The following is a 13606-nucleotide window of genomic DNA, read 5'->3' on the forward strand; positions in this document are numbered from 1 at the left end:
TTTGGGAACACGCGTAGGGCAAATTAATAAATGTAATAAATAATAATAATGACTTTAATAAAAGTAAGACCATGAATGATGAGGACTGCAAGAAGGCCACCGAGACTCGCGTCAGACGTCGCGTCGTCCGCTCTCTGCGTCTCGCCGTGGCCTGCAGCGCCCCTAGCGGCCGCTCCCGCTCCCGCTCTGCGTCGTGACGATGACCGGCCGCTCCGCCATGGAGAGCGCAGGTGTGTAATCCGCTCCTCCTCCGCAGAGCCGCCGTTCGCCGTCTCTCTTCGCCGCCCCCCCCAGTGCTGTTCGGCTCCGACCGAGTTCGTGTCGCCATGATGGCGTCTAGCTACAACGCTAAGGAGGAGGACGGCCACCACTCGGTGTCGGCAGCCTCGGGTCCGAGCGCGGGGCCGAGCGCGAAGAGCAAGAAGCCGGACAACACGGCGTTCAAGCAGCAGCGGCTGCCCGCGTGGCAGCCCATCCTAACGGCGGGAACCGTGCTGCCCGCCTTCTTCATCATCGGCCTCATCTTCATCCCCATCGGCATCGGTCTCTTCGTCACTTCCAACAACATCAGGGAGTTCGAGGTTCTCCGCATAATTTTGTTATCATCATTTCTGTCATCATGTGTACATTAGATGTATGTAAATCGTTTTCCGACAAAAAAATATGTGCGAATATGCCCATCATCATATGTTTTAAAAATTTAATCGTTTATACACACGTATTTGTATGTGTGCATATAATATATATATATAGACGCGCGCACACACAGAGGGTTAGTCAAACAAAGGCGAACAGATTTTTTTTTATTTTTACTAAAAAATGATAGCCTATTGCAAGCATTAACTACAAAAAAACAGGAAAGGGCAAGGGGTACGAAACTTGGGAATGTTTTATGTATGCTATGTTCTGGAATATGTGCATTTATTTGTAATTCTGAAAGATGTGTGGGTGTAAATTTCATGGTTCGTGGGAAACCTTTCTCCAAAGTGACTTCACACGGTTGGGTTTGTGCGCTAAGCTGCTTGCGCTGATTTACCTGTTCATTGTGCGTGGTCATTTTTTACTGTATCAGTTCAGGGTAAGTACCCGTATCCAGGGTAAACAGCAGGAGGTGGGATTCAGTCCAAGGACCTCTGGATTATAAGGCACCTGCTCTAACCAGTACGCCCCCTGCTGTCGCAGTTGTAGCAGGTGTGTTCATGTGAATATGATGGTAAGAGTCATGTGTAACTGAGTGCTCATAATCTACCTGTCGTCACCTGTCACCTGTAGGTGGATTACACCGGTGTGGACGCGTCCAGTCCCTGTTTCACCTGCTCCCAGACGTACAGCTGGAACAGCTCCATCCCCTGCAAGTGCGCCGTGTCCTTCTCTCTGGAGCAGCCCTTCGAGGTGCGCTCGCAAACGCAAGACCCCACTCGGGACAGGTTTTATTTCCCTCGCTCCGTTTTTAGAAGCTCTAATGGTCCAGCGCTGCACTTGGAATTGATTGATTATTGCCTTTCTTACATGTGGCCTTCAACAGCATTTGTTAATGCATGAGTCATCAATTTCAGAGAGCAAACTACTCACCGACTGCACACAATCCATACTAGATACGTAGCAACATTTATGTTATATTTATACATTTTTTTCCTAATTAAAAGGGGAATATTTTAAATAATTTATCCTTTTATAAGAGGTGCCATCCGAAGACAGATTTGCAGCCATAGATTTTAAAATCCATACAGTTTATTTCATGTTTAGATGCTTTAATTATGAAAATGCTTCCATTGGACTTTTCATATTCCATCAGAGCAATGCATGTTCTGAGGTTTGGAGTCAAGGTGACCATATATTTACATTTTACATGTATGTATTTAGCAGATGCTTTTTTCCAAAGCGGCTTCCAATGAACTCTGTGTAGTGTTATCAGCCCACACACCTTATTCACCAAGGTGACTTACCCTGCTAGATACACTACTTACAATGGGTCACTCATCCATTCATCAGTGGAACAGTATTAATGAGTTATTTCACCTGTTCCCTCCCAGAGCAATGTATTCATGTACTACGGGCTGTCCAACTTCTACCAGAACCACAGGCGATATGTCAAGTCCAGGGATGACAGCCAGCTGAACGGTGACAAGGCGTCTCTGAGGGTGATGTGGACCTTGGTTTCTTTATAACCACAAGCTCATACGATAAAGGGGTTTGAGTTTCATGGGGGGTCTCATGCTTGAGAAACAGTGAAACTACTGGTGTTTTCATATTAATTATCTTAATTTGGACTTAAAATAGCATTATTTTTAGTCTTATTGTCTTTCTATTAAGGTGGCTGAACCTTGCGAGCAGTGCATGTAAATGTTAGTTTTTCCCTTTGAATGCATTTTCTTATCCAGAACCCCAGCAAAGAGTGTGAGCCATACCGCAGCCATGACAACAAGCCGATCGCCCCATGCGGAGCGATTGCCAACAGCCTTTTCAATGGTAACGCCACCTTTTCCGACAGAGGGATTTTTTTTCATTTTAGCCATATCGGTTGAGAAGAAAAGAATTTAACAAAAGTGATGCCCTTATCTTCATTTGTTTTTTTTTCCTCAGATACTTTGGAGCTGTTTTACATAGATCCCAATGGCACTAGAACCCAGATTCCCCTGGTGAAAAAGGGGATTGCCTGGTGGACTGACAAACACGTTAAATTCAGGAACCCTGGTGGCAACAACTTTAATCTCACAGTAGTTTTCCAAGGTAAAATAATAGTGACATAGTCATAGTTGTAGGGTATTTATTGCACCATAACTATTGCAGATTTTAAGGATCATCAAAGAGATGATTCTTTTTTTCTTATTGTTATTAATAGTAATAATTTGGCTGATGCCTTTGCCCAAGGTGGCTTACAGGGATAGTTTATAAAAGGAAAAAAGTTTCAAGATTGCAAGAGAGTGATAAACGAATTACAGCCTAGGGTAACACGTCGTGTTGCAACTAACAGCAGATTTTTTAAAAAAAATCATGTAATGTCTTTTTTTTCCTCCCTATACAGGTACAACCAAGCCTGTTAACTGGCGCAAATATGTTTACGAATTGGACACGGACCCCGAAAACAATGGCTTTGTCAATGAAGACTTTATTGTGTGGATGCGGACAGCGGCGCTGCCCACTTTTCGTAAACTATACCGCATCATCCAGAAGAAGAGCAACATGACCCCAACCCTACCCAGAGGCAACTATACACTGGATGTCACTTACAGTATCCTTACTATTCATAGCTTGTACATACTTTTCAGAAGAGGATGGCGGTGTGAAGTTTTATATATATATCTATACATACACGCACAGTATATCTATACAGTGTATATATATGCACATGCATGTAGTAGAAAATGGAAGTAGTGCAGGTTCAAAAATAAGTGAACCCCAAGCTGCATTGGCTAAGCCAAGTAGGTAAGTAGAATCAGGTGTGTAAATCAAGCATTTATTCATTTTATGTTTATTCTTGTATAAACTACTAAAAATAGTGACCATTTCTATAGGGTTCACATACTTTAAAGCAGTACTGTGTGTGTGTAAACAATGCAACGGAAGGAGAGATCTGGATGCAGGCACATGATTCTTGCAAAAAAAAAAAAAAGTGTGCGTGTGTGTAAAATATCCAATAATAGTAGCTTTTTCCAGAATATCTTCAGCTGGCAGTATTAATAGTTTACTTTTTATGAGCAAGGAGTTCTCCTTAATAACGGATAATTCTTTGAGAAAAGTTTTACAGTGTCTTTTAAAAAAAATTCTTTCCAGAAATGTTCAGTTTTTATTTGAAAAATGAGGAGGAGTTTAAAGTTCCTTTGTTGCCCTTAACGGCACAAACTCAGACTACCCAGTGCGCAGCTTTGAGGGCCGTAAGCGCATGATCCTGAGCACCATCTCTTGGATGGGGGGCAAGAACCCTTTTCTGGGCATTGCCTACATCACTGTGGGCTCTGTCTGCTTCTTCCTGGGTGTGGTCCTGCTCATCATCCACCACAAGTACGGGAACCGCAACAACAGCGCCGATATCCCCAACTGAAGTGCTGGGGGGGAGGGGTGTCACAGAAGCGCCCACTGTTGCATGTCAGCTGCTGCCTGCTGTTTGCGTCCTAAAACGTCCAAGCACTGCTCCTCATGATATTCTGTCCTGTGTGTGTTCCGAACCATTTGCTCATTGTCCTTCCAGGGACGCCTCGTGTCAGTGAGGTTCTGCTATGCAATGGTGGAAAAGGATGTTATCAAACTGCTGAACTGCAGAGATAAGCTTCAGTAGGCTGAGCTTTAATTCTGTAGTTATTTGTTAAGGTCAGTATGTAGGGTAAGGGCTACAGTTCCATTTATTTTTTTCTCAATTTTTCTCTAAAAGCAAATGTAAGTAAATGTATTTTGAGTGGATATTGCTGACCAGCGTATATGGTGATACCGTTGAAAGCAAGAGCGGAACTTAAAATGTGGTAATATTTTAAGTTGTGACGCCATACAAAAATGGTTTAACAATTGTGAATGTACTGTTACTGTTTTATTATTTAAAAAAATGTTTATCCCCAAAGCCAGCTGTAACAGACTCTGAAGCTGAATGTGCCACATGTTCAGGCTGTTGGGTGACACTCGGTCACATATAGTCCAGCGCATGTTTATGATGATGGCAGATTTGCTGCTCTTTCAGTATTTATTGAAATGTGAATTTTACAATTTTAAGGTAAAATGAAAGCAGTACAATATTTGATATTTATATTATTTTGGGCTATAAAATATCCTGGTGATCCCTGGTTTTGTATATTTTTAAAACGTTAAGTTTGATGTAATTGATATTTGAAGTCATATTTTGTGAAGGGAGAAGCTGCTGAGAGAACATTTACTCAAGCGAACTGTAAATTGGCGGGGACCAAATTTTCCACATCACCTGCTTTTAAGGGATTATATATTTTTTTTTGGTTTTCTCTTGTCACCCTAGTTTAAATCGAACACGTATTTGTCACAGTGTAATACTTTAAATTGGCCATTGTGCGTTTTATTTTTTGTATTTGTTTTTAGCGATTGTTCTCTTATTGTGTTGATTCCTCTCGGGGAATTCATTAGCTTGTAAACTAATAAAACATAAGTAAAATGATACATAATCTGGTTGCTGCATTTTGTAAAGACCTGAACTACAGGCTGTACTTTTTACCTGTACTGTTATTTATGATTAATTCCTACCGCAATCAGGAAGTTCTTTAAATTCGCAAGGGCTGTCGGGATAAATAAATTTCCTCATACTGATTATCTGAGAAATGCGTGATAACGTGCGGCGTCAACACGAATATCCTTTTAAACCGAAGACGGCTGTGGGATCCTACGTAAGCGAAGAAGCGGAGTATGTATTGTTACCCGTCAAAAGTTTAACGGAAACAAGAGTTGCGTTTAAAAAAAAAAAAAAAAAAAGGGGAAAAAAAAATTCCCTCGTAAGTAAACCGGAAGCTAAAAGGGGGGTGATGAAAACCCGGAAGTGTTTTTAATGTGCAGTGGCTGTTGGGATAGAAGAGGAAGCGCTACGTCTGTTGTCCTTGTGTTTGTCTTGTCAGACGAGACGACTTTTCTTCGAAATGTTCAGGCACCTGGAGGTATGTGCGCAGACTTCGCATGATTTGTTTTTTTTTTTTTCTTCCCCCTCCCTCCAAATTAGTTGTAACTGAACCTAATTTTCAGTTTGACATCATGTTTCAATCAATGGCAGCGACTTGGTCAGTCTGGTGTGTGGCACTAGTTACCTGTATCCTGTAGTTTTCATTTCTGTAGACTATTCAACGATTTTTAACATTTTTCATTATCTGAGCTCTAGTAAAAAAATCGTTCCATTATCTGCACCAGTTAGAAATTTGCGCTTAGCAGGAAATGAATCGTTATACAGTAAGTTTTAAATTCACTTCGGCCTCTTGGTGGCGCAAAAGCCCCAAATAATCATGTGCCTAAACCTAAAGGCTTTTATCTTATAACTATTTTCTTTATGTTTATTGTTGAGTGCTTCTTTGACTGTTTTGTTCATTTAATCATTGTTATTACTATAGTATGGATAGATGCTTGCTTCTGATGATTTTTATTATTAGACACTTTTGTTTTGTTCTTGTTACTGCTACCAGGTGCTCCGGCTGCTCTCTAAACGGACCATCTGCAGTAGCTCCTGCAGGCCTGTAGAGAACAAGGTCCCTTTGACCCAGAAGGCCTTCCAGGTGGGAGAGCAATTCTGTTGGTTTTACCTGCTTAACAGGCCCTTCTCAAGCTTGGTAAACTGTGAATTACCACAGAGGTTAAGGGAACATTTTAGCTCAAATGGGTACATTGTTTTGATACATTACTCCACACTGACTTTCTTTAAAGCAGTACTGTTGTCCTTTTCCATAGAAAAGAATTGGCTTTTAATCAGGAAGCATAAAGAATTGTTTTTGTGTTCACATGTGCAGTTTGTATGTATGAAAGCATGTGTATATTTATGAAAATAGCTCTTGCTGTTGATGGGCTTCAACAGCTGACTGCCCTCCAGCTGTGTGAAAACGGCAGACAAATGCCTACAGTAGTAAAATTTATTGTTCGGTCGAAGGCTTCTTTCAGTGAACTCATTGACAAAATCTATATTCAGACCTGTGCAGCAGCAGTGTTTAGCTTCTGCTTTTTTTCCCCCTCTCCTCTGATGAATAGGCAAGTGGAATGCCAGTTCATCTGAAAGGTGGAAGTAGCGATTCCTTTCTCTACAAGCTCACAATGGGTCTGACAGTTCTGGGTAAGATCATTTTAACACCAGGATAACATTTTCCAACTGACCATTCAAATTCTTCTGCTTAGTGTTGTATTAGAATTATGTGAAAACAAGTTTTTATTCTGAGTATTTGTAACAATTAAAATGAGTGCTATATTTGCCATCTTTCTTTAAAGCCACTGATGACTTCTAGATTTTTATAATGTCATGTTTCAAGATGCTGAGTTTTGATTAATTTTCTATTACTACATAGAAAAAACTGATGTTAATTGCAATTTGTGAAGTTCTGAAGATAGCGATACTTGGCTTCAATGGGAAATGTCTAATATTTGTACTTGAATGTGTTTTACAAGGTGGTTCTCCTGTGTCTTTCCCAGGATCCGGTTACGTTGTGTATGAACTGGTCAGAGCAGCACTTCCAAAGAAGAACAATTGATGTTCAGTTCCGTTTTAAAATTCCCTCTTCCACTGAAACAATGTTAATCATCAGGGAATTTTTATTTCTGTTTCCAGTTCAAGGGATCAAGTTTGATTTGTTGTGATGCACAAAATAAAAATGGTCATACTGCCAGTTTTTGGTTTGCTATAAATTTCTGTTCTGTACTGATCTGTGTTTTTTGTTTGCTCCTGTGAAGATGAGAATTTTCATAAACTGCAGTTATGAGTTATTGCTAAGCTTTCTAAACTTGTCAATTATTTCTTTAGCACTTCATCTTGGATGTTCTTCCCAAGGTAACATGTAATATGAAGTTTGTACGCTAAAGGTACTTACAGCGATTTACCCAGTTATGCAACTAGGTCATTTTTACTGTATCACATCAGGGTAAATTCCTTGATTAAGGACAACAATCAGGGATTCAAACCCAGGCCCTTCTCTTAGCAAGATGACTGTTCTAACCATTGTGTCACTTGCTGAATTTAAATGTATAATTACTTTTTGAGCCTATGTAATTAACACACCTCTGTAATTGACGAAAAGGTTTTAAATTTCTTTTCTAGAACCTATGCAGCAAGATGAATAGTTGACAGCTTTCTGGCCCAGCATTCTTTTGGGCCCAGCATTCCTCTTGGGTTGATTGTTGAAGCTGGATCCAGGCCCACAGTATCAGTGTCTTGCTGAGCAGTGCAGTCTGTCAGTAAAGTCCAACATCAGGGTTCATTGACACACATGGTACTGAGAATGGAAACCAAGATCATTTTCTGTGCACCTCCAGTGTGATGTCATCGCTGCTGCATCTAATTTTGTGCAATAAGTGGTTGTGTCCAAATGGCCAAGGGAGTAGAGCTGTCCTGTTTTATCCCATGTGTGAACAAACAAAAAACTGTCCAATATTTTTTGGGCTGTGAAAGTGGAAGAAAAGTGTTTCCGTATGGTTTACACCCCTTTTCCCATGCAAACAAATGTCTTTTTTTTTTCTTTTTTTTTCTTCAACCAGGAAGGGCTTGTTTTGTTTTGTAAAATTCTAGCTTGAAAGGGAATAGCAGGTAATGCAGTGGTTAAAGATTTTACCCTGGAACTTTAAAGTTACTAGTTGAAGTCCTGCTCCCATTTGGGGTCAAGGTACTTACCCTGGATTACTGCAGGAGATATACTTTGGTGTAAAAATAGGGTAAATACTTCATAACACTTATGGGGGGGGAACTGTTAAGCAATGAATTAACAACCTGCTTTGCTATCATGAGCCATGTTTGAGTGGAAAGGTTTGCATGAGGTGACACCATACACTGTTACTTACAGTATAATTTTAGTTGCATCATATTACTGCAATGTTCAAAAGCTCATTTTGAAAAGCTCCATTAATGTAGTGTATTACTAAAAACTGATTTTGATCTTTATCTGTTTGCTCAGCTCTTCTGAAGCATAATCTGTGGAAAAATACACACATGCACAGCTTCTGGCAGACTGACACAAATGTGTTGGGCAGGTTTGCTTGGGACATATTTATAAGGACAAGCTTGATGCTCTGAGAAGATACAGTTGGTTAATGTTCTTTTGTTTTACTCGGTGTTGTAAAGTGTTTTGTATTTTTTTCCTGACTTGGTTTTGTGGATTGATTATACAATGCTTTTTGTTTGATGCCTTAAAATCACAGTGAGATGTAACTTTCCTTATTATGGAAAAATGGAAGTTGACATTTCCACCAGGTCCTACAGTTTCCTCCACTTCTGTCAGTCCATAACTGCCCAAATTTATGCATGTAGTATGATGTTCAGAGCTGTGTTTTTTTTTTTACACTCCAAAAGTCCCTTAGGGTTCGGGGGATTTGAATCCCTCTCCTTCTGTAGTACACTTCATAAGGTACAGGAAGAATACCACACTATATAAATGGGTAAATTATGGTGAAGTAGGTTGTTGAACCTATAATTTGCCTTAGTTATCAACTCAGTAAAGGCTAAAGGGGCTCAGCCATCTGCATGTCTCCACTGTGTCTGTAGGGGGTGGTCTTTACCACAGGATGTTTCTACAGACCTTCAAAATCCATTTGACCACTTACGATCTGCTCATGTTGTACCTGTTAATGAAGGCATATTGTGCAATATGTGAGTTAGCATAAGCAAAGCCTGACAGTGGTAAACAGGGTACAGACTCCGCCACTAGTGCAGGCACAGGCCCGGTCCGGTGGGCCCACACTTCAAAGGCAGTACTGCGAGTCGTAAAATCCACCTGCCGAGCACACTGAAGTCACAGTTTAGACGGAAGCCCCACCAGTAGGATGTGAAACACATATAAGTTATTTTGGTTTTATAGAAAAAATGCTGCAAACATCCCCTTGTCTTCCAAGTAAATTAGAAATGTGGAAAAAAGGTTTTTTTTTTTTTTTCTTTTTTAAAACTAGAGACTCCAAAACCCTTAGACTCCCAAATCAACATCTGTTTCTTTGCCCTTGAAGTAAGAACCCATGTACATGGGTGGGTTCCTGGAGTGGTTGCCACGGCAATGGGGAGAAACACAGCTTTGCACATTGCAGCCAGACCTCACCTGCATATAAGTGTCAGGTTTGAATAATGGATGGATACAGTGAAAAACATGAACATTTAAAACATGTCTATGCTTGTGCACATTTCTGCTTCATCACAGCTCAGTACTGAGGATGAAGATTATGACCATTATCAATAAAACAAAATAATAGTAAAATTAAAACAGACACTGAGGGACTACAAGAAGCACAAGAAAATGTCATAAAAAGAGGAAAAACAAGAAAACAATAAACGAGTTACAGTCATTATTATTGTAATGAATAATAATAATAATGCTAGTTTTCTGTATAAACTGGAATAATTTCTTGTGAAATTACTTTAACATTTGTGCCATATGCTGTCTTTTCAGGAGCTTCCTTTTCTTAATTTCTTATTATATCACTATAATAATAATAAGAATAATAATAATAGCCTCACTGCTCGCGCTTACCTGGGACTTTGGCTTACAATAGACTATTATTATTATTGTTATTGTTGCTGTTGTTAATATTATTATTAGTATTATTATTGTTACTAGTCTTTTCTAAGCCAAAGTACGAATTAAGCGCGAGCAGTGAGGTCACCCCACACAGCGAGCGGTAATGGCAGAGGAACGCGGAGTGAAGGTGCACGGAGGCGCGCGCCGCAGGGCGGGAGGGGGGCCAGAGGTTGGGTGGGGTTGCGGGGGGGGGGAGGGGGTGTGGAGGGTACGGCTCCTCGCTCACCCATCGTAAGACCGGGGGAAGTCCCTCTTATTAAGGGTCGGACGGGGAGGAGGCGCTTCCCACTCGGACCGCGGCTCCTGTGGAGGACTCCTCTGCGCGCGCCGCCCGCCCGCCCGCCTCTCCGCCCGGCTCGTGCAGCGCCCGCGGGACTGCGACGCTCCTTTTTCACTGCTCTTTTTAAACAATTTGATCCTGCAGTCACATTTCCACAGGTTAGCATTCATCCTGAAATCGAATTAAACATTACCAATTTTACCTTTGACACTTAAAAAGAAGAAAAAAAAAACTTTTTCATATACTTTGAACTTAATCCGGGATTGGAAAGAATGCTTAAAATCTGCGCTTTTGTTCATTCTCAGGACACTTCACTGAAAAAAAATGAGGGGGTTTCTTTTGGAACCCAACTTTAAAATTTTCCTGAGTAATTTAAAGACGTATTTTTAGGCTATTGCATTCATTGCACTGGGCTCTGCATCTGTGTAAACTTGTCGTTAAAAAGTTTGATTGTTATTTAAATTATAAAAAGTCGGAAAAGACTTTCACTTTAAAATTTTTTCTCTAAGATTGGTTTCTGTATGTGGGCTTATATTTATTTTATGGGTCTGAAATGCTAGTTTTCTGTAAAAACTGGAATAATTTCTTGTGAAATTAGACAAATACTTTAACATTTGTGCCATATGATGTTTTTACAGGAGCTTATTTTTCTTCATTTTTTATTATATATTTCAGACGACCCTATAAAATCACCGTATAATCATTTTGCGCTAATTTCGTATTAATTCGTGTTCCATTATTTTCAAAAGCACAGATTTATTCCACGCCTTGTAAGGCTTTCGAGCCGCTCGCCACTTGGGAAGTATCTCTGGAATTCCTCGAGCGCTCAAATCGTGCCATCAACACCAGGGGTCGCTATTGTGCCGCTGAAATGGACTCATGTACCTCGTGTCCTTCAATTGCATACGAACCTGCATAAACCTCACTCCTTTTGGCATTGGAATGCTTTTATAATTTTTAACAGGAATGTGCGTTCACAATGTCCTCTTAAACTCTAATGGAAAATAAGTTTAATTCCACCCGTTTTCCACTGACTGTGGAGTCTCGGGTGGCCTTTAGCCTGTAGACCCTCAATGGTTAATGCCCCGTGCTCTTTTTGCAGACCCGTCCATGTACTGCTGAGAAGGCTGGAGGCTCAAAGGCTGATGGTCTACAAGATGAAGATGAAGCTGTGGATGGCAGTGGCTGCTCTCCTTGCAGCGCTCGTGTCGTCTGTGGAGGCTCAAGGTACCTCCTGATCCCTCCCTCGTCTTGCTCTCTTTTCCTCTCTTTCGTCCTCAGTTCCTGCATTACCTGTAATATTAATTAAAATTCTTTAATTAATCATACGTTATCTTACTTTCCTTTTTTGGTTTCTGATTTGTACAATTCTGAAAAATGAAAAAGCTTCATTTTCTCATTATTGCTAGTTAAGTATAAATGTTACTGAGCAATAAAACATTACCTTTGGCTTTAGGTTAATAAACAATACAGAATCATGAATATGTGCATTTCACTCATGTGGTTTGTCACTTTTTTTAAATTGCATCTGTTTTAAAACCTGTTTTAAATGTGTTTGACGGATTATTCTTTGAGTTCATTAACTTACACAGCTTATGATTTAAATGTACACATACCTTTGTAAGGTGCTTTTTATTTTGGAATTTTGCACTGTAAAGTATGAAATTTGTCTTTTAAAATGTTGTTGCAAAGTGTGGGCTTTGTTAATGAAAAGAGCAGAGTTCAGGTATGCAAGCACCGGCCGTCCGTCCATCCATTCATCCGTCCCACCTCTTGAGAGGGCGTTTTCAAAAGCTGTAACGTTTTTATAGAGATCTGTAGCCTCCTCCTCCTGCTTTACTGACATTTTCAACATCCGAATCCATGTGAGGCGTGAGGTTTTCAAACTTCGCAGAACCCCACGAGTTTCGTATGTGGGGAATGTACTTGAAACCCTCTTTCAAGGCCGTCATCAAAAAGCCCTGGGATGTAACATGTCAGTATCTACTGCTGCTGCAGTCTGTTGCTGGACAGTGTTTAAAGTCCTCGACTAGTATTAAATCTGGGACTTTTAAAATTACATGTGCATCTAGAATTTCTGCTTTAAATCTGCTTGTTTATTCAAAATTGATATTACAGAATAATTTAATATTTTTAGTCAGCAAAAAAAAATCACTAAAAATTAGACTTGGATCTACAGTACCAGCAAAACAGATGTACATTAAAGTATATATATGACGTATCTACATTTTAATAGATGCCATTTACCGTGATACATAAATTCTTCTAACAAAAGTAATCATTATTTTATTTTTCAGTATTTTGTTTTAATTTTCATGCATTTCAAATGTTTCCTTTAAAAGGAATATAAAACTCACCATATAAAAGTGTCAGGGAAAAAGTTACATTCATGTTGTGAATTTATTAACACATTTAAGAAAATAAAGTCACAAAGTCCATTTTCTCTCATTGGTTTAAATTTTTTGTTAATGTTATTTATATTATACTGTTTTTTCTAACATTAAACATAATGCAAAAAGCACATAAAATTGGTGGTACATTATTTAAATAAATAATCACATAATATAATTATATATAATAATGTAGTTAAAGTTTTTCTGGAATCATAAAAATGCATTCCATACCATTAAAAAATTCAACTTATAATTCCGCTGCTAATGTAAGGAAATATTTCAGAAACTTGGGACATCAGACAAAATAACTGAATGGACATTTAACATCCTTCCCATATATCTCCTTTAATGGCTTGGAGAGATGTAATGCGACAATCATAAATTATGCGGTTTCTTCAGAGGCCAGAAATAGAGGAGCCCCTTCAGGCTTCTGCTGGCCTCCCCGAGGAGCGCAGCGCAGCGCCGCCGTTCGCCCGGGAAGCCCGGCTGTGCAGAAACGCTCGGTGTCAGCACATGTCGAGGAATTGCTCGGGCATCTGGTGCGTGTCTGCAGGAGACGGGAGCCTCCCTGCGGGGGCCAGAGGTCGCTAACACTGAACAGGACTGTCACAGTGCAGAGAGATGGGGGGGGCGTTCCCCTGGGCTCTCAGCTGTCAGGGTTCAGGACGCTTCTGGGAATAATATCATCTTTACGTTGACAGGTCTCGCGTCCCCCAAGAGCTATATGTGGCGTTTCCATTTTC

General features: G+C 40.1%; 3 protein-coding genes across 5 annotated transcripts in view; all 3 read left to right on the forward strand.

Annotated features, from left to right (window-relative positions):
- The first annotated feature begins 199 nt into the window (after positions 1 to 199).
- Positions 200 to 5045, forward strand: LOC108940972 (cell cycle control protein 50A-like). The gene is made up of 7 exons (XM_029258236.1): positions 200 to 581; positions 1273 to 1392; positions 2034 to 2141; positions 2382 to 2469; positions 2584 to 2730; positions 3026 to 3232; positions 3849 to 5045. Exons 1-7 carry the CDS (start codon positions 327 to 329, stop codon positions 4040 to 4042), a joined length of 1119 nt encoding a protein of 372 aa, XP_029114069.1. The 5' UTR covers positions 200 to 326; the 3' UTR covers positions 4043 to 5045.
- Positions 5046 to 5488: 443 nt separating this feature from the next.
- Positions 5489 to 7304, forward strand: LOC108921637 (cytochrome c oxidase subunit 7A2, mitochondrial-like). Its single transcript, XM_018731187.2, has 4 exons — positions 5489 to 5603; positions 6120 to 6209; positions 6676 to 6757; positions 7111 to 7304. The coding sequence occupies exons 1-4, from the start codon at positions 5586 to 5588 to the stop codon at positions 7167 to 7169; spliced, it is 249 nt and encodes an 82-aa protein (XP_018586703.1). The 5' UTR covers positions 5489 to 5585; the 3' UTR covers positions 7170 to 7304.
- Positions 7305 to 10466: 3162 nt separating this feature from the next.
- col12a1a (collagen, type XII, alpha 1a) overlaps positions 10467 to 13606 on the forward strand; it is a 62748-nt gene continuing 59608 nt past the window's right edge. For all 3 annotated transcript variants that reach the window (XM_018732163.2, XM_018732158.2, XM_029258332.1), the window contains exons 1-2: positions 10467 to 10628; positions 11573 to 11697. In XM_018732163.2, coding sequence (XP_018587679.1) covers positions 11616 to 11697 — 82 coding nt within the window. In that variant the 5' untranslated portion in view covers positions 10467 to 10628; positions 11573 to 11615. The remainder of the gene's footprint in view (positions 10629 to 11572; positions 11698 to 13606) is intronic.

Source organism: Scleropages formosus, chromosome 15 (assembly GCF_900964775.1).
Source record: "Scleropages formosus chromosome 15, fSclFor1.1, whole genome shotgun sequence".
NCBI classification, from domain to species: domain Eukaryota; kingdom Metazoa; phylum Chordata; class Actinopteri; order Osteoglossiformes; family Osteoglossidae; genus Scleropages; species Scleropages formosus.

Excerpts from the sequence above, each read along its gene's own strand:
- LOC108940972 (XM_029258236.1), top strand. The coding sequence starts at position 327 with ATGATGGCGTCTAGCTACAACGCTAAGGAGGAGGACGGCCACCACTCG. Across the intron at positions 1,393-2,033 it reads CTCTGGAGCAGCCCTTCGAG|AGCAATGTATTCATGTACTA; the intron begins GTGCGCTCGCAA and ends GTTCCCTCCCAG. Across the intron at positions 2,142-2,381 it reads GTGACAAGGCGTCTCTGAGG|AACCCCAGCAAAGAGTGTGA; the intron begins GTGATGTGGACC and ends TTTCTTATCCAG.
- LOC108921637 (XM_018731187.2), top strand. Across the intron at positions 6,210-6,675 it reads TGACCCAGAAGGCCTTCCAG|GCAAGTGGAATGCCAGTTCA; the intron begins GTGGGAGAGCAA and ends TCTGATGAATAG. Across the intron at positions 6,758-7,110 it reads AATGGGTCTGACAGTTCTGG|GATCCGGTTACGTTGTGTAT; the intron begins GTAAGATCATTT and ends TGTCTTTCCCAG.